Source organism: Coenobita brevimanus, chromosome 70 (genome assembly GCF_032717465.1).
Source record: "Coenobita brevimanus isolate Jiangsu-jjx chromosome 70, ASM3271746v2, whole genome shotgun sequence".
Lineage (NCBI taxonomy): Eukaryota > Metazoa > Arthropoda > Malacostraca > Decapoda > Coenobitidae > Coenobita > Coenobita brevimanus.
This window is the reverse complement of record NC_137023.1, coordinates 11768415-11792675: the sequence shown is the minus strand read 5'-3', so window position 1 is coordinate 11792675 and position 24261 is coordinate 11768415. Positions and strand designations below refer to the sequence as shown.

General features: G+C 41.1%; 1 protein-coding gene across 1 annotated transcript in view; it reads left to right on the top strand.

Moving 5' to 3' along the window:
- The window catches only part of LOC145406391 (uncharacterized), a 202826-nt gene extending 184916 nt beyond the window's left edge, over positions 1–17910 (top strand). The window contains exons 3-4 of the mRNA XM_080277554.1: positions 11693–12370; positions 17855–17910. Coding sequence (XP_080133680.1) covers positions 11693–12370; positions 17855–17910 — 734 coding nt within the window. The remainder of the gene's footprint in view (positions 1–11692; positions 12371–17854) is intronic.
- Positions 17911–24261: the final 6351 nt, after the last annotated feature.

Here is a 24261-nt window from a genome sequence, read left to right as displayed (position 1 = left end):
GCCTAAGTGATATTTACATTCACTTGGAACTACCTAATTTATTATGTATTGTCTAGATTTCCTGCCAATCATTTCATAGCATATATATTAGCAGCTGTCACCCCACTGACATTGGTAGCTCCCCTAGGCAGGCCACCACACTCTATTCAGTTTACTGTCGTCTTTCAAGGTGAGAGCACGTCGGATTCGCGCCTGCCCAATTCCGCCGCTTTTTAGCCCCATGCAAAGGGCCCTGTGACCTCTACCCCCTACTAAACCTCGTGTGGAAAGAGGTAAAAGGCTAAGTCACTGCTGTGGAACGTGAACTGGTTAATTTGTCAATGGAAATGATAGACAGTGACTACGGTCTATCTTGTGAGTAAAACAGTGCAAGTGGAAATGTAAATAATGTGTAAATAATGTGTAAACAGCAAGTGAAAGCAGTGAATGTAAATATAAGTGAACAGTGGAAAATAGTTTTATAAGTGACTGCAAGTGACTGCATAACACAGTGTAAATAAAATAGAAATGTAAATAATGTAAATAAAATAGAGAATGTAAATATAAATGTAAATGAGTAGTAATATAAGAATACGAGTATATATACTAGGAGTAATGAGAGTGAAAGTTTCACACTAGCATGTATGAATACTATGAGTTATGAAAGTGACAGATTCACTCTCAATGCTAGTATACAGGACGAGAAAGTGAATGCTACGTATTTTACTGAAAGAGAAATTGAATGCCTACAGTGATAATAAACTATTACTGAAGGAAACTTATGGATAAAGACTGTAGATATATATAAGTGTTATATAGTAATAGAAATATAAACTGTGAGTGTTTTTATGAATAATAAATGACAGAACACCAGCGGCGAACGATCACAAGTGGGGAGGTCATATGCGCTCGTAATTTTCATTGCTTTCACAGTTTTTTTTTTGGGGGGGAGTATGGATTCCAAACTATTTGAGAATCATAGAATATTGTTTCTAGTGATAATATCAGGCTGTGGTAATCATATTACGGGTTGTCAGGAAGTGTAAAGTGGAGACTTCGTTACCCAACTTCAGAGGTCACCACAAGTCCTACGGTATTCGACGAAGGCTCAACAAACATCCCAGGAGAAAGCTGAAGGTATGTGCCATATGCATATTTAATTATAATAATCTAGGGCTAATAACTGATTTTTGGCAAATATTTTTAGAGAGTCTGTCGGAGCGCGAATATGCCCGTGAGACAAGCAAGTCAGGCAAAAACAACCCCGGGTTAATGCCTCCCAAGTGAGGAAAAGAAAAAATCGCATAGCCTAACAGCGGGGTTACAGAACCTGACACTAATGTATAATTAAGAATCTGTACCTTATACTAATTATCATGCATGATTTCGTCTTTGGGAGCCTTGCATGGCAGCACTTAGCAAGATTACTGCAAATATCTTTCCTAGTCATGTTAATTATCCTCTTTATAGTTTTGAATATTTAATCCCCGTGCCATCTAATCTCACTAGCAGAGACCATTTAATTCCCATGCACCAATCCATTTACAGTGAAGACCTGGCCCATTTTACGTTTGCACTTTCGAGACAGTGTTACTCAACTTAGGAAAGTGTGTTCGAACTGGAGAGGTTATAAATAGATTATATTAAATCCGTCATTAAACAGTTTTCTCTGTAAGATGAATGAAATAATCTTGTAGGAAGAGGAATCTGAATAATAAAATCAATCTCTGTATATCTGCCTGTGCGCTTGTCGTTTCTTTCACGAGAACGGTCATAGATATCAACTTAATTCTATTTCGATTAGGCCTGGGTGAGTCCAGGGAACGTTAGAAAAATACCAGATAATAATTTTTGCGATTGTTTGCGACATGGTGGCGCAAAATTGTCGGAAATTGCGACATGTGAAAATGTCTGCCTGTGCGTTTGTTCGTTTCATTCACGAGAGTGGTAGTAGATGTCGACCTATTTCTTTTTTCATTAGGTCGTTGTAAATCAAGGGAGTGCCAGAAAAAAAAAAAATGGATATCGTGTAAGACGCGATGGCGCTGAATTGCCGGAATTCGCGACACCTAAAATTTGCGAACATAATTTCTTTCGAGTTTTTAGTTAGAATTGGTCATTCTGGGCTCAATAACGGCTTAAAAAATGATAAGGGTACAAACATGTTGTGATGGAATGCCTATTATTGTGTCCCGCAAATTTTTAAGGACAAGCACAAGTCTAATATAAATGACGTACCCAGGCTAAACTAGATATAGCGCATGTATGGGTTTAAATGTCTTTCCAAATCACATTAACTTGTCTCGTTCCAAATTCTGTTTTTAAAATATTATCATACTGTAGCTTCCAGTTCACTTTAGCTGACACCATCCACTTCACGTAAAGTAATAACGCTGTTAAACGTTCTAATATCTAGCTACACAAACAAATCCAGTATAAGCCTGCACATTTTGCTAGTTCAAAAAGTATTTCGAAAGCTGAAAGTGTTCAGATGGCTTGAATAAGACATCATAGTGAAACAATTTAGTCATGAATTGTAGATATGTCACAAGTATCATTCTCCTTCACAGAAATTACCATAATTATATTTTCATTATATATTCTTTATCATAATTATGCTTAACGTTGAGTCCATGAAATCAATCGCCGTCCCATTCTGCCTCACTAATTACCCTGTCAAATGCTGCGACGTCTCGCTGCATAAAACATTATTAAACACCCACCAGTAGACTACAGTACATTGATCCTAGTCAGCCACAACACAATTTTGTTACTGTGATACTATTTATTTTGTTTTTGTTATCGGTAGATGATATTCATAAACTCAGTTAGGACTTGGAACTGCCAACGTCAGACGCAAACGTCATTGCACCTATCACTGAGGGATTATATTCCAGATAGAAATAATCACGGGTAAATAGCAAGATATAATGAAAACACATTACCGGATTGAATGGGAGAGTGTTAGAACATTTATTAAATGTTTACTCTCTCTCTCTCTCTCTCTCCTGGTGAATACATGAGTGACAAGTGAAATAGTTTCCTCTATCCCAGGAAACCATTTCCTATGTTGGGCTGTAACCTAATAACCAAATGACACCTGGTGGTTTTTAGTGGGTCAAGGCGCTTCAGCCCGATGAAGCTTGCATGGGTTTTCTTGCCCCCGTAATGCAACAACGGGGGCAAGTGAGATTGGTCACTGTAGACTTAAATGTTGGAAGTGAGTACATTAACCAAGCCCCAGGCCCTACGGTCCTGTTTATATGAGAGAAAATGGGATTGGGTGTTAAGTTGTTGTTTTTCTTGCTCTTCTATACATCTTTATTATGTTGCGAATGTATAACACGTTTTTCTGATCGCTCACATGTTTTACTATTTTGTTTATTTCGTTTCTAATGGCATTTTAGTTTTCCATTCGCATCTTAAAATTTCTCATTCATTCCCGAGTGCTTTGTGTGCCTGCCTCGCTCTTTTTATGGCTTTTTACTTTTCAGCTTCATTCTGACGTACAGTTGTATCTTCAGAATGGCTGCCTTGATAAAATTGTTGTGGTATGTGTACCAGTGTGTAATCGACAACTTGCAAATACTATTGAATAAAAGTGGTTGAATAGCGATAAACATACATACGCACATATATCTATATCTATCTATTTATCTATCTGTATCTATATCTATCTATCTATCTGTCTATCTATATACATATATATGTAGAGAGAGAGAGAGAGAGAGAGAGAGAGATTAATGAAACTTTATCCTCCAAATTACAAAGCCGCAATAATGATTTGGAATATAGAGTGGAATATAGAGGATTAAAAATTTATCACGGCCTTCGCTATTGCCAAAAGGTTCATAAAGCAAAACAAGGAAAACTTTGTAATACATAATGTTAGCATCAGGATATCAAACACAAAAGCAGAATAATATTAACATCAACAAAATACCTGCCAACTATAGTAAATGGAGAGCATACTAACGACGAAAACGAATTGGCCAAAAAAAAAAAAAAGTTTCGTTTGCATCAGTATTTCTATGTATCTATTGCCAGACGCCATAATCCCGTAAGGGGCTGCCATTTGACTTTGAGTTATTTGTTTTACGGGGAGGGGCACAAACCCTCCACCAACCCACTTGCTGACACATGAGGAGCACGTATGGTTTGGTTATAAGGTTACCACTCAGAGTTGTAAATGGTTTCTTGACTTACAGGAAACCATAGAAAATTCACGTTTGATTCATTTGTCTTCCCTTGCATGTGTGATGATCAATGAGAATACATTTCCCAAACAGAAAACTTAAGAGAAGGGGGGAAAAAAAACGAGGTTTTATATTATTCGCATGAGTTGTAAAGAACGAAAATAATGAAATATCGAAACAGCTAAGAGCAACATTCAACACATCGTTAAGGACTGGGACTGTACCAAGTCACTGGAACTTAGCAAACGTAACTCCAATATATATATATATATATATATATATATATATATATATATATATATATATATATATATGAAGAAAAAAACTAACAAAGTTCACCCTGAAAATTACCATCCAATAAGCTGAACATCAACAGCATGCAGGTTGCTGGACTCCATATTTGGAGATAAACCAGTTTTGTATTTAAAACAAAATAATCTCATCAGAAATTCACTGTGTTGATTATTGGGTACCACTTATTTGTCACATTTTTCAGATATGATACTAATGTATACGATGGAATAAAATGTGCAAACTAGATTGATTTCCAGAAGTATTTGATAAAGCTCCTCACAAATACTTCAGAAGATTCGTAAAGTCTCTAATGGCAATGACAGTGTGCTAAGTTGAATAGAAGATTGAGTGAATATAAACAATGTTGTAAATAAAAGGAAAAGAGCAGGAGTAAATTAATTTTATAGCTGGAGTGCTGCAAGGTTCAGTTCAGTGTCCCATACTTTAATTAAAGTGAAGAATAATGAAAAAACAATTATGAGCTGTAATTTGTTAAAAATTGCCGGAAAAAAAAAAAAATCGTAGAGCAGATACACCCAAAGTAATAGTGATAATTCAGAGAGTTCTTAATAAATTATCCAGCTGAGCTCTCTGAAGTGGCAAATTAATTATAGTAGGCCTACTCGTGGATGCAAAACTGTAAATTTGTATTTGGGGCAAATATGAAAAGGTCAGCTTCAATATTAATAATACCCAACTCAAGAATGCAGGTAAAGAAGTATTTAGGACAAATATACAGGAACATGTAAGAAGTACGGATAACAGTAGGGCTTTTGGCACATAACGAGGTTATCTGTTTGTAAAAAAAAAAAAAAAGCTAACTCTGCTAAGATCTACCGAATATGTAAATCATCCTCCCACACCACACCACACCACACCGCACCGCACAAAATCAACCTCATACACCAGGCTAGACGGCACAAAAATCATCCCACCACACCTCACAGTACCGTACCATACCAAGGGCATTAACTGAAGGGCACTGAAACTCCCGCTACAACACAGTTCGAAATATAAGACAGCATCCTAGTTGTAAAAGGGATAATGAAGGCTACATCTAACCTTTCCAGTTTAAAGTTTCCATTCATCCATCATCCAATCCTACATTGCCCCATGAGGAGCGTAGGAGCCCGGGGCTAGGCAGTTGGTCCTGACATTTAAGATGACAGTGACCAACCTCACTCATTCCTAAGTGGCATTACGTGAGCAATAAACCCCAACCACCCCTTGGATACAAACCTTCACCGGCTCAATCCGATTAGAGCACAATAATTACCCACTAAACCACCAGGCGCCAAAATTTGGTTATATGGTTACCACCTAGCGTAGTAAATAGTTTCCTGGTGTACAGGAAATCATTTGGCTTGTCACTCAGTGTAGAGTCACCCATAGGCAGAAGAAAGAGGAAAGAAAGAAAGAATGAAAGACAGAAGAGGGAGTGTAAAGTCACCCGTAGGCAGAAGGATGAGGAAAGAATGAAGGAAAGAAAGATAGAAGAAGATGGAAGGAAAGAAGAATGGAGGAGAGGACAGGGCAGACACCCGAGAGCAGCACTACATTGAGTGAGTGGATGGTGAGCGCCCCCACCTTCCAAAGCTGAATCAAGTTCTTTGGAAATATCAAGAACATTGCCATCGGACTTTGGTCAGTTCCTTAAATAATGCGGATATTTAAAGACTTATTATTGTTATCAGGTGATGATTACATTCAACTGAATATATACACCCCCCCCCTCCACCGTAACGAGAAAGATAAGTATTAAAAGACTTGATTTAAGCACTTGGGCTGTATTCTTGTCGCCTTAAATCTCCGTAGCCGCTCCTCCTAACATTTTTTTTTCTGCATGTTATGTTGATATTTTTATTCCCGAAGAGGAAGTCAAAGGCCTTAGCGAGCTGAAGCCCAGATGGCAGTTTTCCTTCAGTCCGTCCGTCCATCCGTGCCCGCTCTAGCGACCGCAGTTATAGACTGATTATGATGACTGAGATGTATAATGAATCCCCTCCACCCTAAGGTCAAGATGACCAAAATTGTACTATAGTTACAGAAGAATAGGTGTAAAATTGGTATCGATGGAAAAGACGTTCAAAATGCAGTGATTTACGCCCTCATCACATGCTACATCATATATCATTATTTAGCCTTTTATGCGCCATCAGGAACAATTTGGCTTTCGGGAAGTTGACGCCATAAGTGATCTATATCATGGGAAAATTGCAAAGACTGGAGTAAACCGTAAAATCGGCGAAACCTGGTGATAAATGGATTGATTGATTTTTTTTTTTTTTTTGTACAACTTGGAAGTAAACCAGATTTCATTATTCTGATTTGTAGGGCCAATGTTCCACCTGAACGATTAACAGTGAGCATGCAACGCTTGGGAATACAGTACGTGCTACGGAGCCCCGATAACCTCTTTAGTACGATGAGTTTTATATACATTCTTATTGCTACCGAAATATGTACATTCTATGAGGGATGTCGTTTACAGTAGGGGATAAGGCAGGTTATATGTATCCCAGTAAGTTCGAAATATACACCAGGCTTGGAAATAGCTTGAACAGAATGAAAGCACGACATCACAGTGAAAAGTTGCGTGTACAGAGTTTCATCTATGTGCTCGACTCTAGGCACGGATGACCCAGCCCTCACCTCGGAGGTTATAAAGTGGTTACTACAAGGCTCCACAGGGACACACAAATATACATCAACACTGAGGTAGCGAAAACAGCAAGCCGTCAAATGCCACACAGAGACAATCGCTTACAGCAGTGGCCAACACTTAGAGGGCTGCATGGACACTGCCACCTCAATTGAGCTACCTCTCTCTCTCTCTCTCTCTCTCTCACACACACACACACACACACACACACACACACACACACACACACACACACACATACACTAAGGACTGGGAGTTAGTGTACAAATGAATACGGTATATAGTTTCGGGTAACTAGTGTTCTTAATAACTGGATGAATCAGAGTTGTGTTTCTGTGTGTAATCTCGTGTGTGTGTGTGTATGTGTGTGTTCCCACTATATTTCATGAACGGCTTAAGCTATCAATATGAAACCTTCGGGGTATCAAATTGTGGCCAAAATATTGGCCGAGTTCGAATATGGGGACTCTGGGTCAAGGTCAAGGTCAGCAAAATTACTGCCAAGGTCAGCTACTTTTTATCGCCCGCCTTTAGCACCATTATATATCATGAACGGCTTGACCTATCAACATGAAACCTTCATGGTATCAGGACATGGCCAAAATCTTGGACGACGTCGAAAATGGGCAGACGGGGTCAAGGTCAAGGTCACCTAAATTTTTGCCAGAGGTTAACTAATTTTAATCGCACGCCTTCAGCACCATAATATCTCATGAACGGCTTCCACTATCAACTTCAAACCTTCAGGGTATCAAGATATGGCCAGAATCTTCAGCCCCCCTTCCCCGGGAGGGGCGCGGCTTCCCGAAAGGGGTGCCGCCTTCCGGCCCCCCGGGGGGCCCGCTCCCCCGTACCCCCCGGGGGGACGGCGCTTATAGCTTGGGTGACAGAATATTCTGGCAGGCGATTAGCATTCGGCTCTTGAATGCTTTTTTTTTTTTTTTTCTTCAGTTCTTGGAATTTTCAAACGATAATACTCATTTCACGAGAACTTTTCAAACTAGAGGATTTCATATGCTGGTACCCTGCATTAAAATATTTTCGTTATTTGGGAGTTTTCTTAATCTGGATGGAATCGTTTGTCAGCAGGAAGAATACAACAAAGCTTTTACCGTCAGGGTGAAAGGGTTAACTTAAATGGTAAACAAATTTCTTATCGCTTTAGCCCCCTAACAATAGTGTGTGTGTGTGTGTGTGTGTGTGTGTGTGTGTGTGTGTGTGTGTGTGTGTGTTCGACTCTGGGCAAAAGCTTAATATCCCGTCCCCTGAGGTGCATGCTTTTCAACTATTAATGATGAATACAATTGTTTGCAGAAGCTAATAATAATAATAATAATAATAATAATAACAACAACAACAACAACAACAACAATAATAATAATAATAATAATAATAGATTCGGTGAGGTTAATCTCTTGTCTCCGATTACATATATCATAAGACATATTTCGGGACGATCTTATACGCTTGTGATGGAAGTTTCCTAATGTGAAAGTTATATATAAGTCTCCGTTAACTTCTTCACTACAGGGACGAAGTTTTTCCCTTGGTGAATACGATAATACTAACTTTGCAACAGAAACAACAAAAAAGATCGTGACGAAGGTGTTAATGACGGTAGTTTTGAAGGATTTAGTGTTTTTCATGTAATGTTTAGCCTCACTCCTCTAATGTGATTACTGTTGCTGTGTGAACTTTAGACGCTACGAAAATTGAACGGTATTATCCTCATCATGTGATTTCACTGTCGAGTAGTGATATGAAATCTGATAGTCTTTAACTCATAACTGTTAGACTCATCGAATGACATATTACCGTGTATGACTTAACACTTAGGTTGCATCATACTGCAAACGTTCCTCGTTTTTTGCTTCATGGTATGTCTTCATAATAAAAGAAGAAAAAAAAAAACACTGCATAGAATCTGCAAAGCTGTTTCCTTTCAAGGATAACGAACATAAACGAAATCAGAATTCAAGGTTTGTTCATCTCGAAATGCCTGGACACGCTGCATACAAAAGACTGAGATCATAGACAGAAGAAAATAGAAACTAAAGAAGACATTATCGGAGCGACTAGATGCATACGATATATGAACGTATGAGAGTACTGGTAACCTCCTGGATTAAAGATTTCAGCAGAACGAAAGCTAGACTGTGTTGCTAGACGCATGCTGCATGCCCGCTGTAAGGAGGAAAGAATCGAAGAAGTGTTCAGAAGAACAGGTATCAGTATATTAGCGACAAGACAGAGAAAGAGAACATATTCACCGTCGTCCCTTTAGCTTCAGCACATACTGCCTCACGCGGACGTAACTTAGTAATCACTTTCTAATACATCCGTCTCTCTGTAGTCTTGACCCTTTTCTGTCTGGCTTTCTGATGCAAAAAATAATCGGTTTATTCACTCCTTCAAGTATTATCACGAGCAAAAGTTCACCCGAGAATCCTAATCCTCTGCCAGCACTGTGTCTGCCTTCAATTTCTCCTTCATACTGACTCCTCATACTTTATTGTTGTCTTTTTCATTTTATTGCTACATAACATTATACTAGCTGCGTGTTGCCTCATCCGAGGTACGGAAGACAAAGCCACGCATGATCTTTGCTGTGTACGGTGTACCCTGTGTTATGCGGTGATCGACGGTCTTATAATCACAGTGTAATCATGTATGATCCTTTCATTAGGAGGTATTAAAGTGAAGGTTAATCCCTTTGCATATAAAGGATTACCTTGCACTTCCTCATGTCGCATTTAACCTGCCTACCAAAATTTTCTTCTTCCCTACCTACCTACTTTCCCCTCTGCCTACCTTCCTGTGTACCGCCCCACCTACCTCCCTGTCTGCTTTCTTGCCTACTTCCCTGCTTACCCATGCACTCCCTGCCTACTTACCTCCCTGCTTACCTTTCTGCTTCCCTTACTCACGGACCTACCTTCCTACTTACCTCTCTGTATACCTAAGTACCTGCCTTTCTGCTTATCTCCCTGCTTACCTACGGATCTACCTCCCTACTTAGTTTTGTGTCTAACTGCTTGTCTGCCTGTCTACCCACCTACCCATCTATCTGTCTGTCTCTGTATACGTCTGTTTATTTGTCTATCCATCTATCTGTTTAACTGTCTGTTGATGTCTATCTATATGTATGTCTGTCTATCTGACTATCTGTATATCTATCTATGTCTGTCTATCTGTCTGTTTATCTATCTATTTACCTGTCAACCTACCTACCTGCCTACCTGCCTATTTACCTCTCTGCCTACCCTCCTCCTAGCATAACTCCTTTCCTACTACACAGCTAACTTATCTTCGTGACTCCATGTCTACCTACCTGTCCATCTTCCTTTCCTACCATCCTATCTGTTTTACTGCCTACCCCCCTGCTTAATTCCCTGCCTACCAACCTTCCTGCCTACGTGCATCCTTCATAAGGCACCGACACAGGCGTTTTTAATACTTAGTAATGTATTCGTTTTCCTGTTTTGTGATTTGCTAAACCCCAGTGAGATTTATAAAAATTATAATGTGGGCATTAAATACCGCAGTTTTAATACCCTTTCCAGTGATATATATTTTTATGGCTGTACGTCTGAGGAAAACAAAATCAATTTGTTTTTAGACTTTTTTTTTTTTTTCAGCGACCATTGGGTTGACCTGAATGTGTCAACCACTAAGACAAGGGCATGCCGTCAACTTGCGAGGATTCATTTGACATCTCGATCGCCAAAATCCGTCCATATTGGCGGCCTTCAGAGCCCGAACCGGCGAACGAAAAGACAGAACAAAACTCTGATTCTGGCTCGGCAGTCCTGTTACCCTCGATTTCCTCCTCGGGAAATTCATTGCCTCATCCTGTAGGAAAATGTCGGCTAACTTTAATCACGATGATAAACTGCTGGTTCACTCTACTGCTGTGTTCGTGAGTCTGTGTTTCCCTATTCCCTCAAACTCTGGTCTTGCAACATTGAAATGAACGAAGTTTGATTTTGACATTTTTACTTTCTTTGGAAGTGACGGCTCTTCCAGACTTCCGTCAGTGAAGTCTGTCTTAAAACATAACCTAAAATGTCAAATGCTTTATTTTAAGAGTTAAAGATCGCTCAACTTATGCCCCTTTTTTTCTTATGTATTTTTAGTTGCCTCAGACTGCCACCGGATGATTTTATTCAAACAAGGACGGTCTTCTGGTAGTGAAGGAATTGATGAAAAATATATTCTGGTTCTAAGCCTAATAGGTTTTTTGAAGATAGCAAGATTAACTGAAAAAGGACGCCATGGTAGTGACAGTAATAACCTATAATGTCTCTTGACTCTTACGCCCCCTACAGTACATCCACCTTAACTTGACGGAGATTTGGTCCATTTGCGGCCTATTTCACCTAGCTTAGTGGTAGAGTAAGACAACATTGCTGCTCCATTTCCCCTATGTAACTCTTGCTCATGGCTAGCACCAAATACTAACGTTAATTTCTTTCTGCGTTTTAACATTTAAAATGGATTTATGTTAATATTAGGCAGAAGATAAAAAAAGAGAGAGTGTAATGTTCTTTTCTCTCCACAGATGTGGCGGGTGGACGAAACTTGGACGTGACGAGTGAAGAAATGAAAGAAGTGGGGGTAAAGAGCGAAACTGACGTGGGAAGTGAAGATGTGGACAGTGCGAATATGGTGGTGAAAAGTGTGGAAAGAAGAAGAACGGTGAGGGAGGTGAAGGGTGAGGAGGAAATGCTGAAGGAAGTGCGAAATGAGGAAGGACTAGTGAGGGAATTACTGCCTCGTGAACTTGAAGAGATGGAAGAGGCAGAGAGGAGAGAAGAGGAGGAGCGGTGGAGAGAGGAAGAGGAGGAGGAGGAGGAGGAGGAGGAGGAGAGGAGGAGGGAAGAAGGATGGAGTAGGGAGGAACTAGTGAGAACTGAGGAACAAGTGAGATGGGAGAATGAAACAAATGAAAATGATTACCTCGATGAACAGACACAGGAAAACCAAAAAGAAATAATCGAAAGAATACGAGAGGAAGAGACTTTAAGAGAATTAGAGGAAGAGGAAGAGAGGAAGATGGAGGAGACGGGGGTGCAGGAAGTGGTGGTGGAGGAGGAGGAGGAGGAAGAGGAGGAGGAGCTGGAGGAAGATGAAATGGAAGGAGATGACCTAGAAGAGGAGGAGGAGGAAGAATGCACCTCCTCGTACACCGAACTCACAGACTCCCTCACCACTTTCATATCGTGCCCCAGCGCCAAAGGTGGGTACAAGAGAGAGAGAGAGAGAGAGAGAGAGAGAGAGAGAGAGAGAGAGAGGGAGGAAAGGGGAGTGGTATTTTTTCTTCAGGTTCAGCGGTTTAAGGAATTTTTCCTTTACTGCATGAGAGGTGTTTCCTACGTTCCATCACTTCGTCTGGCTGTGACCTTCATCATCACTGTATCATTAAGTGGACCTTCCTCCAGCCTAAAAGTGGATGAGAGATAGGATCCAAACTTTTCCTTTGCAAGTACAACTAGTGGGGCACGCAGTGGAGCGCATCTCTCCGACAAGGTCAACGTAATTTCCAAACCACTCATCATAATGGGTTAGCGTTGCTTATCACTGATTAGGGTTTCACAAAAAGTATTTTCCGAATTCAGAATCTGTAATGCGATCCAGATCGGTCCCAAAAGTTAATCGATTGTTCCCTGGGACATGGACTATCTCCCCCACCAAATTCGGTTCAATTCTCTCTTTTATCTTTTGAGTAATCATGCTAACAGATAAACTTACTAGCAAACAAAAAACAAACAGGGGTGAAAACATACTCTGCTTGTCGAAAAGAAAGTAAGATAACTGTCAACAGCATGCCCCCTGAAATGATCCTCAGGCAGCACAATCATCCACACATCATTCAGACTCATGGAATCCTGACTCCTGGCGGGGGGGGGGAACACAATCTGGCCGCACTATGGGGCGGTTCTACTACTCTGCGGCCAGGTTGTGTTAGGAAGAATACTGCCATTGTATTTCCCTGCGTGATGTAAATGGCGACTAAAAAGGGCGGGGTGAGGGGACTAGGGACCTCCTCCTCTGTTTTTTAGTTCCTAAAAAGAGACAGGCCAGAGAAAGGGATGGGGGATTGAGTTATCCCCGTACCCTGAAGATTGGGTCTATGAATGTGCGTGGATGTAGTACGATTGAGGCAAAAAGGGAGGAGACTGGGAGAATGTTTTTGAGAAGAAAGTTGGATGTGGTAGCTTTGAGAGAAACGAAGATGAAAGGGAAAGGGGAGTCTTAGTTTGGAAGTGTGAATGGAAGATTGTCAGGTGTTTATAGAGGAAGGGCAAGAGAAGGTGTGGCCTTCTTATTGAGTCCGAAAGTACAGCAGTGTGTCATTGAATGGAAGGAGGTGTCATCGAGACTGATGTGAGTGAAAGCGAAATTTGAACGTGAGTTGTGGATGTTTGTGAGTGCTTATGGGCCTGGTAGTGAAAGGGATGAAGAAGAGAGGGAGTCTTTCTGGAATGTTGTTGATGAGTGTCTGCAGAGTTTTAGAGCGAATGTGAATGTGGTTATGATGAGAGATCTGAATGCTAGAGTGGGAAATGTAGCAGTTGAAGGTGTAGTTGGTATGCAAGGTATGCCTGGAAGAAATGAAAATGGGGGACGAATGATAGGGATGTGCGTTGAGCGAGAGATGGTGATTGGAAATACGCTGTTTGAGAAGAAAGATATTTATAAGTATACATGGGTGAGACAAGAGGGTGGAAGGGTTGTTGATAGAGCATTGATGGACTATGTGGTTGTGTCCAGGAATGTAATAGGAAGATTGTTGGATGTGTGAGTTCTGAGAGGGGAAGGTGGAGGTATGTCTGACCACTACCTGGTGGACGGAAAGTTAAGAGTAGGTAAGAGATGGGTGAGAGCTAGGAGAGTTACGTGTGGCAGGGAGGTTTTGAAAGTGAGTGAGTTGGATAAAAGAGAGAAAATTATAGAGTATCAGGTGAAATTGAAAGATGAGTGGAACGCAATGAAAGATCAGGAAAATGGCAATGTGGAGGAGAAATGGCAGTTTATTAAAAGTGCTGTGGTGGGGCATGCAGAAGAGGTGTTTGGTGTGAGACAAGTGGGTGGTGGTGTAAGAAAAGGAAGTGAATGATGGTGCGAGGAAGTAAGTATGGCTGTGGCTGAGAAGAGACTTGCATATGAAGTGTGGCTGCAGAGAAAGCATGAGGTGTCATATAAGCGGTATAAGGAAAAGAGGAATAGGGCGAGAAGGGCTGTGCGTGATGCTAAAGTGGCAGAAGATGAGAGGTGGGGTAGGCGGTTGACTGAGAATTTTCAACAGAATAAGAAAATGTTCTGGAAGGAGGTGAAAAGGGTGCGAAAGGGAGAGTCTGGGAAGGAAGAGCGAGTAAAAGCAGAGGATGGAAGAATGTTAATTGAGGTGGATGCAGTAAGGAAGAGATGAGCGGAGTATTTTGAAAGATTGTTAAATGTAGAGGAGGAAAGAGAGGCTGAGATTGTGGCGGATGGAAGGGTGCAAGGAATAAATGTGTTGGGAGAGTTGAATGATTCTTTGATCACGAAGGAGGAAGTGCAGGAGGCAGTAAAGGATGTGAAAACAGGGAAAGCTGCAGGTATGGATTGGTGTGCTGTGGAATGCTTGAAAGGTGGTGGAGCGACTATTGTTGACTGGTTAGTAAGATTGTTGAATGTGTGCTTTGTGAAAGGTATGGTGCCAGTTGACTGGGCAAGTGCTTGTGTGGTCCCACTGTATAAAGGTAAGGGTGATAAGTATGAATGTACTAGCTTTAGGGGTATAAGTCTTTTAAGTGTTGTAGGTAAGGTGTATGGTAGAGTGTTAATTAAGAGAGTTAGAGAGGGTAGAGAGGGAATGATTGGTGATGAGCAGTGTGGCTTTAGGAGAGGGAGGGGATGCGTGGATCATGTGCTTGCTGTGAGACAGGTGTGTGAAAAGTATTAAGCAAAAGGTAAGGATGTGTTTTGGGCGTTCATGGATTTAGAGAATGTGTATGACAGAATTGAGAGGGAGGCTTTGTGGACTGTTTTAAGATTGTATGGACTTGATGGTAGGTTACTAAAAGGAGTGAAAAGTTTTTATGTAAATAGTAGAGAGTGTGTAAGAGTGGGAAAGACTGTGGGTGATTGTTTCCTGTGAGAGTGGGACTGCGGCAGGGATGTGTGATGTCGCCTTGGTTGTTTAATATTTATATGGATCGTGTTGTAAGGGAGGTGAATGCAAGAGTTTTAGATGGAGGTCTGAGTCTGGTGAATGTTGATGGTAGAGAGTGGAATCTGAAGCAGCTACTGTTTGCAGATGATACTGCAGTGGTGGTTGATTCAGAGGAGCGATTGAGACAGTTGGTAGAGGAGTTTGGAAGGGTGTGTGAAAGGAGGAAATTGAAAGTAAATGAGAATAAGGGTAAAGTGATGAAGTGTACGAGGTTGGTAGATGGTAGGAGGATGAATATAGTTTTGAATGGTGAGTTGCTTGAGGAGGTAGAGTTTTAAGTATTTAGGGTCACATGTTACTGTGGATGAAAGAATAGATGCAGAAGTGAAGTTTAGAATGAATGAAGTAGGAAAGGTGCTGGGAGGAATGAAAAAAGTGTTTAGATGTCATTCGATTAGAATGGATGTAAAGAGAAGGCTGTATGAGGGTGTTGTGGTACCGACTGCGTTATATGGGGCTGAAACATGGAATGTGGGTTTAGCAGAGAGGAAAAGTTTGAATGTAATGGAGATGAGGTGTCTGAGGAGTATGTGTGGAATGACGCATATGGATCAAGTGAGATATGATGCAGTGCGAAGGAGAACGGGAGTTGTATGGGAGATGGCTGATCAAGTTGAGCAGAGGGTGTTGTGATGGTTTGGGCATATGGAGAGAATGGATAATGAGCGATTGGTGAAAAAGATAACTAGGTCTGATGTGAGAGGTGTAAGGCTGAGAGGAAGACCACGAATAGGATGGATGGACAGTGTGAAGAGAGCGTTGGATGTGAGAGGGATGTCTGTTGAGCAAGGAAGAGTGGCTGTGCGTGATAGAAATGAATGGAAAGAAATTGTGAATGAATAAATGATGACGCAGCCCTGAGGGGATATTCTCCCGCATTTGTCCGGTCAGCTGATCAGGTCAGGTGTGGGTAATGGGATGGGTCTATTATGATGTGGCAGGGGTAAACCAGCTCTGCTGTTGGGCCCTGCAGCGGATGTCATTATTACACTGCACAGTTGACCCTCGTGGGCTGTGGTGCGGTGAGGATCTGTCCCTTGTCCCCTTTGGGGCTAAGATGCGAATGAATGTGTTTGAATGGATGAGTAAACTGGGACTGTGTCGTCCTGTCTTGGCTACTTCCCTTTCCATGGGGGAAGCAGCCTAGGTATATAGATAGATAGATGTTGTAGTACGGAGATAAACAGGAAAGTAAACGACGGCATCGTGCTGTAAGGGTTAATAGATGTGAATGTATGTGTGCCTCATTTTCTTTTGATAGTTACGATTAAGATCAAACAGCATATGCAGTGTTATCTACAACCGAAACCCAATTCTTTCTTTAATTTAACAATTGTCTGTGCACACGGTAAGCCTACGTAGCTTGGAGTATTATGAATTCGGCCAACCGTAGGCGAATATTAGACAGAATTAAAAAAGAAAAAGAAAAAAGTCAGTGAGTTCTTTCAGTATCTTAGTGATTCGTCCTCCTACTCCACCCTAAGTTAGCCGTTTCCCTCTTGTGGTCCTTTCCAAAATATAATAGTGTTTTCATCAGCACCTGATTGACATTCGGTGGGGGGATTTTGCTCGCAGCTGAATGATCGGGATAAAAATTGGGATAACGGATTTAAAGTAGTGAAGGTCAGCAAAATAATCATCATTTAGATCATAGACCGTGGAAAAACGCGCACTCCGTGTTGCATTTTCTCCTTCCTGTTTTCAAGGCCTGGCCACCCCCTATATAGTAATGAGACACTAGAGTATGAGAATTATAGCGATGACGTTGTAATCCGTTTTTCGTTATCTTACAAGATTAGTCATCTTTTATTTATCCCTTCAATCCGATGACTTTTTTATCAGTGAAACTCCGGACGACTCAGTTCAATGAGGGCAGGGTCTCAGGTAGTGAAATGGGGAATGGAGGCTATATTTAAACTCTGTAAATCCAAAAGTCTCCTCCTGTCTGAATACGATTGTCAGGAGATACAAATTTCAAAAATGCGTTTTGAAGCATATAAATTATATGTCACCTTTATCACGAGGTTAAATCGACTGTAATACAGAATAAGCAAATACCAGTTTGTCTTTCCACCTCTCTATGGTTAACAATGTCCAAGTAGCAATGAAGCGGCGTGCCGATCAGATACTGCGAAGAGAATATAAAACACATAGCACTTGCACGAGAACATAGAAGCGTAACAACGGAGAGCAAACAGCACCCTTTGAGGTAGTTCACTGTAGAATATCACGATTATGATATCAATTCCATTAATCTGAGACACACATAGCGACGTTAAGAAGCCTCTCATAACATTTCAATAAGACAGAAACACATGGAACTTCTGTGTTACCTCCCAAAACTGCATAAAACTACCTGGTGGTAGCAAGAGTATAAACTTAACAATGATGAAGATATAGGATATTGTTTTTAAGTCTTCATTGTAAGGAATCTACCACATCAAGACGTATTAAGAATATGGTATCAAACCTCGTTTTACTTAAAGTGATTCTTAACCTTTTTAGGCTATCAACCAGATTCTGATCATATGGCTACTTTGGAGACCTCCGACTTCAGATGACTTATTTATTCAAGCAATGATTTTGATGTAAAAAATGATATATGAAGCGCATGCTAAGTAATCTGCGTGTGTGTGTGTGTGGGGGGGGGATTTCGTTAGTATATGACAGCCCTTTTTGAATAAAGTGACTAATTATTAAACATTTCTTACGTTTTGGTTCATATTTATGCACTTCTTAAAAATACTGTAATTCTGTGTTTTTATTTGTGTCGTTTTTATTTGTATGAAATATTTACCAACGCATATCACCTAATCCAAGGCGCTCAAGTGTACGGACGATGTATTTTACACTTTGGTACTAAGGCCCTTTTTAGTGTTAGAGTTATGTCGTTTATAACTAGTCACAACATTGTCACAGTTGGATCCAGATCTTGTTTAGTAGTAGGTATATCAGCCAGTGACAATGATCACCTGTTCCTCAGTAACCCTAAACAAAGCTGGATGGTGCATGACAAAGCTGCCCTTCTATGTCAGGCCTGTGCAAGCTGACCGCCATAACAGGTAGCCTACTGTTGTAGGGTAATATTATTGAACTATTTCTGTCAAATAACTGAGAAACTCTTGGGCAAGAGGTTAAGTCTTCCACTTTGATGACGGAACGTGGTCAAAGACAAAACTCAGAGATAACCGCAACTTAATAGACTGATTACAATAATTTTCCATTATTTCTCTTTACCGAAACCTCAAAAGAGGACTCTTTTTAAAATTAATCTGTTTTCGATAACACTCAGTAAGAGTTACGAAAAAAAGGTAAGCACGTACAAATGCTGAGTTTCAAATTGTTTAATGCCATATTTTGTTCTTTTTGGAGACAGACATATATAACAATATCACATTAAAATTATATATATGGTGTTTATTTTGAAGTAACATATTTCTTACTAGTAATAGATTGAGTGTTTAAGTATATCTTTTATTACTGTAAAAAATGACTCTACAGATGAAATTATTTAAGGGAACAGTCGTACAATCACTGTCTCTGCGTCACAGCGAATGCAGGTCTTGAATTTGTTACTTATTGTATTATTTCGATGCTTCCATCTTCCTCCTACTCCAATATGAAGACAAGGGGAGGGGGTATTCCGGTTGCTTCGATATCAAATATTCATACAAATTGCTTGGACTCGGAGCCCAGCTTTAACATTCCTGCGAGTTTTTAGACACCATGGATTGTATCACAAGCTTTCGAAAGCAGTTGCCTAGAGTATCGTTGAGAAGAGGATCGGTAATTGTCTGAAGCTGCACGTACAGTACATACAGAGAGAAAGAATAACTTGAAGTGTCTGCATGATGTGGGTAACATACATACACCGAGGACAAATAACTTGCATTATCTTCATAGTGACAGTAACATACATACACAGAGAAAGAATAACTTGAACTGTCTGCATGATGAGGGTAACACATACCCAGAGGAAAAATGAATTATTTTCATACTTAGAGTAACACATACATACACAGAGAAAGAATAACTTGAACTGTCTGCATGATGGGGGTAACATACATACACAGAGGAAGAATAACTTGACAGAATAACCTGAATTACTTGCATGGTGAGGATTCTTATCCAGAGAATCATGAACTGTTTGCATGGCTAGGGGTAACACATACATAAACAGAGAAAGAATAAAGAACTGTTTTCATGGTGAGTGTAACACATACTGTACATACGCAGAGAAAGAATAACGAACTGTTTGCATGGTGAGGGTGTCACACACATACACACCAGAGAAACCCCTTGGAATCCCAGCTTTCCAAGGGAATGTACCGATGGCTTCAAATGACATGCTTCACCATGAAATCGAATTGAAAATGATTTTCTGTTGTATCACTATGTTTTCTTGCATGAATTCTGACAATTAAATATCGAATGCTAGGCTCATAATTTTACATGAACGTTTTTCCTGTGTTTAGGGGATGAAATCAGCAAAGGTAATTGCCCCATTTCTGGGTTTTACCATTCGATCAATAGCCAAGCATTTACTGACCCAGTTCGTTGGCACGGCAAGGTGGGAACAGATTATTAAACATTGCGCATATGATAAATGATAGGTGGCTCGCTATATGCACATCCAGAGAGAAAACGTGAGAAAATAAATATTTTCGCTCAGTTATTCTTCTCTTACTGTAGGCGGCCTACAGTCCCAGTGGACCCAGGTTCGTATCCCGACTGGGGCAGGGAACAGTTTAAGGATTTGAATTTCATAAAAGCAGACTTTCCTGATCTACCAGAAGACCCGCCGACATGTCGTAAAAGTGCCTCCGCTAATACCAGTACACCAGTCTTGTATGAGACAACCCTAGCATGTATTCAGTATGGACGGTGGGTGTTAGCGTCGAAGTGGTGACATGTGGAGGTGTAGGAGGACTACTGGGCCTTGGGATAGGCAAATGCCCCCGAGAAATATGCCCTGAAGCCTTTGCCCAGAGTCGGACACGTAAAAAAAAAAAAAAAACTACGTCACCATAAATGTTGACAATTTACACCAAGATGAAATTATGATGATAGGCTTATATACAAACGCTCGCTCGCTCATCGCGTGAACACAAAGCGCACTTTACTGGTTTACCAGTGTTAGGTGTACCAGTGTGTAGTGTGGCCATGTGGTGTTTGTAAGGATGAGGTGAGGCAGTGCGCGATCAGGCAGTGCGTAGGTTGGCAGTCAAAATAGTCGATATGTTGCAGTGTAAGGTATCTCGGTGTAAGGTGCGGCAGTGTGTGTGGAGTAGCAATGTCCGGTGTTTTAGCCTGAGGTATGGCAGTGTATGATGTAGCAGTGTGTGGTGTGGTACAGTGATGTTTGTCGAAGTACGGTAGTGTAAGGTATGGCAATGGAAGTTGTGCCACTGAGAAGTGCGCACTGTAAAGTGCTGCAGTGCGAGGTCTGGTCAGGTTGATTGCGGCAATGTGAGGTATGGCAGTACTCTCTATATAGTTACTTTTTCAGCGCTCTGTATTATGATTTATGTAAGAACTGCTAACACTGTTACGATATAAACTGTTATGACAAAGAGAACAACACTGACCTTGAACTTGGCATCGCTTCACAGAGCGTTCAAATCATTGATAGATTCAGCCAAACTAAAATACTTTTGAAAAATCCGTCGTATTCCAGTGTTATAACAAACTGATCGCAGGGACTAGTGGAAACCTGTGCAATAAATAACAGTTTTGAGCTGCACCGATGTTGAAAACTACTTTGACTTTCAGTTTAAAATTTTTTGTTGTCGTTGGTACACTGGGTTGATGTCAGTGTTGTAGTGTCTGTTGTATATTTTCATATCTTATTCTGTTCTCGGTACCTCTGGGCGTTTCTGTTTAATTTTGGGAAGCCGCTTTCAATGCTGGTTGCAGGAGACAGTCTACATTTAACTCCTTGACTTTCAATTGTGTCCCGGAAATGAAATGTAATCTTCAGGTGACAGCAAGAGTATAACGAAAAAGCATACTCATGGCTGGAGAGGTTGATGCGTTCACTACCATAACATCGTTTGTATTTTGTTTTCTTTCCACCAGACAGATTTCTTCAGCTTAGGTTAGACTTTCCGAAGTTGGAAGATTTAGTAAAGTCTTAATCAACTCATTTGCGACTAGAGATCCATTGTTAGCTCATTAATATCATGTACAAGCTCCAGCCCTATATAACGGGGCTGGAACTTGGAATATGGGTGTAGCAGAGAGGAAATGTTTGAATGTAATGGAGATGAGGTGTCTGAGGAGTATGTGTGGAGTGACGCGTATGGATCGAGTGTGAAATGATGCAGTGCGAAGGAGAACTGGAGTTGTTCGGGAGATGGCTGGTAGAGTTGAGCAGAGGGTGTTGCGATGGTTTGGGCATATGGAGAGAATGGATAATGTGCGATTGGTGAAAAAGATAACTAGATCTGATGTGAGAGGTGTAAGGCTGAGAGGAAGACCACGAATAGGATGGATGGACAGTATGAAGAGAGCGCTGGATGCGAGAGGGATGTCTGTTGAACAAGGAAGAGTGGCTGTGCGTGACAGAAATAAATGGAGAGAAATTGTGAATGAATAAGTGATGACGCAGCCCTGAGGGGATATTCTCCCGCATTTGGTCTGATCAGCTAGTCAGGTCAGGTGTGGGTAAGGGGATGGGTCTGTTATGATGTGGCAGGGGTAAACCAGCTCTGCTGTCGGGTCCTGCTGCGGATGTCACTGATTGCATTGCGCAGTTGACCCTTGCGCGGTGTGGTGCGGTGAGGATCTGTCCGTTCTCCACTTTGAGGCTAAGATGCGAATGAATGTGTTTGAATGGATGAGTAAATGGGGAGTGTGTCGTCCTGTCTCGGCTACCTCCCTTTCCTAGGGGGAAGCAGCCTAGGTATATAGGTAGATAGATAGACAAGCTCCAGTAATAGAAGGACGAAGATTGGAACACTATATTGTCACGGAGTCTTATTTTGTTCTTGTCACCACCAGGTTGTTTTATTGAGGATAGGACAGACTGGTTTTGAAGGGACTAATGAAGGCTGCGTGCAAATCCTAAAAGGTGAATTCTGTCCTAACTTAAATAAAGGCAGCGGGAGATGGCAAAATTGGAATATAACATGTTTTTGTAAGGGCACATGTTTGTAGCCGTAGTAATGAGAACGTTACTGAGAGAGAGAGAGAGAGAGAGAGAGAGAGAGAGAGAGAGAGAGAGAGAGAGAGAGAGAGAGAGTCGCTAAAAAGAAAAATTGAAGTAATTTGTGGCAAGAAGGAAAAGTATAGGAATACTGAAATAAGAAGCTGAATGTAAGGTAGAGGGAATGACGGATGGCAGATGGGCAAAAGTGCCCATGAATGAGGCAGGAAGAAAAAGTAATGTGAGGAGACGAGAAAGCGACTGAAAGGTGGAGAGGAATGACAGGTAAGGATATAATAGGACGGTAGATAAAGAGAAGAAGAATAACAGGTGTGTTTGAAAGAAAGTGATATGAGGGGAAATGGAAATGAGGATTGGTAAACGGCCCAAAAATAAAGGTAGGAAAAAAAGACGGAATAGGAAACGTGGGTAAAGGGGAAGAGAGAGTAAGAATAGAAAATTGGTAAAATAAGAAATATTAACATGGGAGAGCGAAAGGGAGAGAGGGAGTTAAGAAATGAGAAAGAATAATTACAACGAGGGTGAGGGAGGAGAGAGCCCGTTGGACAGGGTAAATGGAGGTGTGGGTTAGGAAAGACGGCAAAAGAAACTGAGTCATAAAACAAGAATGAACAGAGAGAATTAGGAAGGAAAAAGTATGAGTACAAGAACGTAGAGACCAAGAGAAAACGGAAGGGAGGTTAGGTAGGTTATAAGGAATTACAATCACATCTTTATTTCCGTTTATACAATTATTTAATATTTTACATTTTTTTTTTTTGCGAGGAAGAAGGAACCAAAGGCCATGAGCCCGCAATAACAGTTCCCTCCAAGAGAAAAACAAAATACAATATAGAGCCAAATTCAAGATCCGATCATTTTGAGATGACTGGACACACTGCGTTTGAAAGACCGGAGATCATAGGCAGCAGGAAATACAGACAGAGGGAGACAGTTCCAGAGCTGACCTGTTGCATAAATGAAAGACTGGGAGTAACGGTTAACTCTTGCATTAGAGAGTTGGACAGAAAAAGGATGAGAGTTTGCTGCCAGACGGGTGCTACGCGCCCGTCGTAGAGGTGGAGGAATGCAAGCAGAGAGTTCAGAGGAGCAGTGACCATTAAAGTAGCGATAGAAAAGAGATAAAGATGCAACAGTGCGGCGAAGAGACAGAGGTTGAAGGGAGTCAGTAAGAGGAGGAGAGTTAATGAGACGAAAAGCCTTTGCCTCCACCCTATTGAGAAGAGCTGTGTGTGGGGAGCCTCCCCACACATGAGAGTTGTACTCCACACAGGGGCGGATAAAACCCCTGTATAGAGTCAACAATTGTGCAGGGGTAAAGAAAGAGCGGAGTCGGCTTAGCACACCCAATCTCTTGGAAGTAGATTTTACATAGAATAGTCAGTACAATAAATTTACACAGAAAGAGAAAAAGAAGCCAAAAAGGTGCGATACATGAAGGAATTTAGCCCCGTCACTACCAGATATGTCCCCAATGTAGAATAAAATGAAAGAAAAGCATTCGGGAGCCGAATGCTAATCGCCCGCCAGAATATTCTGTTGGCCAGGTCCAAGATTTTGGCCATATCTGGGTACCCTGAAGGTTTCATGTTGATAGCTGAAGCCGTTCATGAGATATAATAGTGCTAAAGGCGAGCGATAAAAACTAGTTGTCCATCGGCAGCCATTTTGGTGACCTTGACCATGACCTCGAGTGCCCATTTTGGAGCTCACCCAAGATTTTGGCCATATAATGATACTCTGT